The sequence below is a fragment of the Anser cygnoides genome, chromosome 30 (genome assembly GCF_040182565.1).
Source record: "Anser cygnoides isolate HZ-2024a breed goose chromosome 30, Taihu_goose_T2T_genome, whole genome shotgun sequence".
Lineage (NCBI taxonomy): Eukaryota > Metazoa > Chordata > Aves > Anseriformes > Anatidae > Anser > Anser cygnoides.
Window position 1 is genome coordinate 53,910 of NC_089902.1, and position 4,845 is coordinate 58,754.

At 53.7% G+C, this 4,845-nt stretch overlaps 1 protein-coding gene across 1 annotated transcript; it reads left to right on the top strand.

The window, feature by feature from the left end:
* Positions 1-876: 876 nt before the first annotated feature.
* LOC136787551 (olfactory receptor 14C36-like) lies at positions 877-1,839 on the top strand. Its single transcript, XM_066984862.1, has one exon. The coding sequence runs from the start codon at positions 877-879 to the stop codon at positions 1,837-1,839; it is 963 nt and encodes a 320-aa protein (XP_066840963.1).
* Positions 1,840-4,845: the final 3,006 nt, after the last annotated feature.

The following is a 4,845-nucleotide window of genomic DNA, read 5'->3' on the forward strand; positions in this document are numbered from 1 at the left end:
GATGGCACTGCGAGGTGAGGCAGTCTGGCAGAAGCCCCTTGGAGTGTCATAACCCAGCTGCCCCTGGTCAGCCAAGAGCCAAGTGGCCAAGCCTCCCGCAGACACTGCAGGGGATACAGATTGGATATTGGGACACCCCAGCTTGCAAATATCCATCTCTGTCTGTGCTGCATCCTGCTGGTCTTCAGGCTGCTCTCCAGCAGGTTGCAGCTCTCTCGTGGCATCCTTCTGTTATCCAGGTGGCCCAAGGAGGAGACACCTCCGTGCTAAGGCCATGTCCGTGCTGCTGGATGGCTGTCTGTGGGCAGCTGGAGCGAGGCCTCTGCAGCCCTGGCTAGAAGTGAGGAGCTGAGATCTTGCTCACAACCCACAGACAAGGTGAGGATTCTGCCCAGCTGCACTTGGACTGGGGCTTCTCTGCTCTCAGCTGTCTCCAGTTTCTTCTCAGGGAAACACCTGAGCGGGACGGTCCTGCAGCTCACAGAGGGGTGACACAGGGCAGCTGAGAACAGGAGTGTTCAGCAGTGGCATCTGCAGCTCTGTTCTGCATTGGGGTGCATTGTTTGAAACAGGACTGCAAATTTCATTGACCTGATAAATGGACTGAACTTGCGTTTCCCCCATGTTCCTGCCTCCCTCCTGCTGCACAGCAGGAAGGACTCCTCTGGAGCCCACAGCAGCCCCTGCTCCCAGTGCCACTCTCAGCCAGCACCAGCCACAGTTCAAGCAGGAGAGCTGCAGAAAGGTTCTCCTGCAAAGAGAGAGGCTTGGGCTGGGGCTGCTGTAAGGCTTGCAATAAGTTTTCCTCAGAGAAGTCTGTTTTAACATTTTTCTGCCTTCTCCTTTTCAACAGACAACTGCTCCCAAATTCAGGAAATGCCCAACAGCAGCTCTGTGAGCGAGTTCCTCCTGCTGGCATTCGCAGACACTCGGGAGCTGCAGCTCCTGCACTTCGGGCTCTTCCTGGGCGTCTACCTGGCTGCCCTCCTGGGCAACGGCCTCATCCTCACCGCCGTAGCCTGCGACCACCGCCTCCACACCCCCATGTACTTCTTCCTCCTCAACCTCGCCCTCCTCGACCTGGGCTGCATCTCCACCACTCTGCCCAAAGCCATGGCCAATGCCCTCTGGGACACCAGGGCCATCTCCTATCAAGGGTGTGCTGCACAGGTCTTTTTCTTTCTGTTCTTTATATCAGCAGAACTTTACGTTCTCACCATCATGTCCTACGACCGCTACGTGGCCATCTGCAAGCCCCTGCACTACGGGAGCCTCGTGGGCAGCAGAGCTTGTGCCCAGATGGCAGCAGCTGCCTGGGGCAGTGGCTTTCTCAATGCTGTCCTGCACACGGCCACTACATTTTCCCTGCCCCTCTGCCAAGGTAATGCTGTGGACCAGTTCTTCTGTGAAATCCCCCAGATCCTCAAGCTCTCCTGCTCAGATGCTTACCTCAGGGAAGTTGGGGCACTTGTGTTTAGTGTTTGTTTAGCATGTGGTTGTTTTGTTTTCATTGTGCTGTCCTACGTGCAGATCTTCAGGGCAGTGCTGAGGATGCCCTCTGAGCAGGGCCGGCACAAAGCCTTTTCCACGTGCCTCCCTCACCTGGCCGTGGTCTCCCTGTTTGTCAGCACTGCTGTGGTTGTCTACCTGAATCCCCCCTCTATCTCCTCTCCATCCCTGGACCTGGTGGTGGCAGTTCTGTACTCGGTGGTGCCTCCAGTACTGAACCCCCTCATCTACAGCATGAGGAACAAGGAGCTTAAGCAAGCACTGTGGAAATTAATGAGTAGATGTGTTTCAGAAGCAATAAATTTCCATTCTACCTCTGCAGATGACTAGTAATATCAATGACTAGAAGAACAACGAATATTATATATATAACTATTTTTGTGTGTGTTTGTGTATTTATGAGTGTTTTCATTACAGAACTTTCTTTGTTTTAATACGTCTAAAGTTGCCCATTAAAATGATATGATTCATCTCATTCAATCTCGGAGATTCTGTATATGAGGAGCCAGGCCCTCTGTGAATTGAAATAAAAGAAAGGAGCCTGCACTGCCTTCCTTGTGTGACGTCCTTCCTGTGAGAGCTGCTCTGGCTCTGCAGGGGCAGTGCCATGTGCAGGGCTGCAGAGGAAAAGAGTCCCATCCCAGCAGCACGGGCAGGGAGCACCAGCGCTTGGGGCATGCCGAGCTGCTCTCTTGCCACTGCCCCCCTCTGGTGCTGAGCCCTGCTGGTGGGGTCAGGCCCGGCTGCTCCTGTAGCTTGGTGCCAGTGCTGCTGTGGGGCTGTGCTGGGACTGCAGGCAGGGACAGGCAGTGGGCACGGCAGTGGCACAGCCGGCCTGCGCTGCAGCACTTCCCTCCTAAGGGGGGATCTCCTCCAAGGTGGACTCACCACAGCTCAAGGGCTCAATCTGCTGTGAGCAGGCAGAGGAGAGCTCTGCAGCCCCAGGGCACGCAGCAGCCCCAGCCAAGGAGTCTGGCGAGTGATTTGACTGCAAGGTCCCTCCTGCCCTAGCACCTCCCCGAACTGGCACGGCACTGGCTCCTGTGTGTCAGAGAGGCTGGGAGCCCAGGAGCTGTGCCATGGGCTGGAAGGATCACAACCAGATCACTTCTACCTGGGCAGATTCTGGGCCAAAAAGGGGGTGTTTTGTAGGTGTGGTATTATGAGCTCAGTGGTGCCTCAGAAGCTCCAAGTCCAGCAGGAAGCTAATGGCTGTTAAGTGGCCGGTGAGGTGACTTTTTTCTGAGGCAGCTGAAAGGTCACCCTTGACTCCCGGCTGGGATCAGTGCCTTTAGGCTCACATCTGCTGGTCTCCATGACAGGACACCAGATGCGTCTGCTCTGCACACAGTTTGTGAGATCCTCTCTTCCTAAGTAGATGGTAGCCCCCATAGAGGAAGAAGTCTTGGACAGGGGTTGTCATGTCAGAGGTTTCAGCTTTTCCCAGAACTCATCCTTTTGGGCTGCTTTCAGTTTTCTACACAGAGGGCGCCACTGAATTCCAGATGCCTGGGTGAACATAAAGCCTGCATGAGGGCCTGAAAAAACTTACCCTGTGTCCATAGAAACATACTGGAACCAAAACTGAAGGTGGGAAGCACACTTTTGTGGTGTTGCAGAGCTGCTGGGCACATTGTGAATGATGCTTCTACAGCCTTTGTGTCCTTCTCCGTGCTGGCTTCGGAGCTGCTTCTTTCTCAGGAGCAGAGTAGCCAGCCGAGGTGAGACAGATACTCTGAGTTCATGAAAGCCATCAGAAAGCTGCCCCTAAGAAGATGACTGATACGGGGAAGTCAGGAGAAGGCTGGCCAGGAGAGATGTGAGATCTGGGGGACGGAAGAGGAGCTTGGCCAGCAGAAGCTAATGATTTTGGAGAGGTAAGAATGCTCAGGTAATATCAATCTCACCATAAAGCTGACTTAAAGCAGACATGTGAGGCCCTTACCTTATTTTAACCTGTAACATTAATACCTAAATCTAAATGCCACTCCACACCCTGTCAGGAATCCACTGCTCTAAGTTTTGACCACAATATCCCTTGAAGCCAAAAAAAGTCCATAACACCTTTCCCTTACCTTCACACACTGCTCACCCTGATTCCTGCCTTTAACAGAAGCATTAAAATGCTCTATTTAACCCAAGTCTTTTTGCAGACCTGAAAAAAATGCTAAAGCAAAGAGCTTGCACATACCCTAACCACAGACCTGACACCCCAAGAACAACACCAAACCCTCCCACTCAATATTTGCTTAAGCTCTCATCCAGAAATGTTCGCTGTAGTCCCTAATGCCGTACATGAACAACTAACATCTAAACTCTGTCCTCCTGTACATTAACCTCTTCACCGTCAACCCCTCTCCTAAAACTTATTTTTAAGAACTTGGACCCTTGGAGCAGGGCAGGAACAGTGAGGTTGCTGTGCAGTCCCATGGCATTCAGAGATGGATGTGAGGGGCCATGGATCTGATCAGCTTGTGGGCCACAAAGAGGAGATGGGTGGGAATGCTCTGATGAGCTCAGCTCTGTCTCAGGATCTCCTGCCCCAGCAGGAGGAATGTGACTGGGGCAGTGACTGGGAGGTCACTTCTGTCTCTGCAGCTGATAGGGCAGCAGCAGGAACGTGTCACGCAAAGGGACTGTGAGGTCCCTTGTGTCTGGAGGTGGCAGGTCAGCCTTGGCTTCTCCCTGGGATCGGCACTTTGGGGCTGACATCTGCCAGTGGCCCTGCTAGGCCAGCAGAAGGCCCCTGCTTGGCATGCGGACTGTGGGATCCCCTCTGCCTCCATCCCCAGGACGACCCAGACAGAAAGAAGGCCCGCACAGGGCTTGTCCTGTCCCTTCTGCTTGAGGCCAGGACTGGACAGCAGGAGGCACAAGGCTTGGCTGTGTCTAGCCAAGAAGCTGCAAGGCCAGCAGCAGGCCCAGGGCTTGGGAGATGCTGCTGAGGTGACTTCTGTGTGCTTGGCTGACAGGCCGCAAGGAGCCTGGTGGGTTGGGATGCCTGCTTCAGGGGTGGCTTCCACCCTGATGGATCTTTCTTTGGTAGTAGGAAAGAGCAGGAGAGAAAAAACTGCCACAAGGAGCATATTGGAAGGTTGGCACTGGCGAGAAGGAGGAAGAAATGTCCCTCTAAGGGTCGTGCTGTGGTGCCAGAGGTCACCCAAAGTGTGTCTGTGATCACACCATGGCTTTTTGTTTCAAGGAACAGCTGGTGAGGGTTGACAAGACATGGGTGAGATGATGGAAAGTCCTGGATGAGAGCAAGGTGGTGGACAGAGATGGGTGTCTGCAGACTTCAAGGAAATAGGGCAAAGTGTGGCACAGCATAGGAAAGCC

What these genes read in the sequence shown, in the direction of transcription:
- LOC136787551 (XM_066984862.1), top strand. Translation starts at nt 877, where the DNA reads ATGCCCAACAGCAGCTCTGTGAGCGAGTTCCTCCTGCTGGCATTCGCA.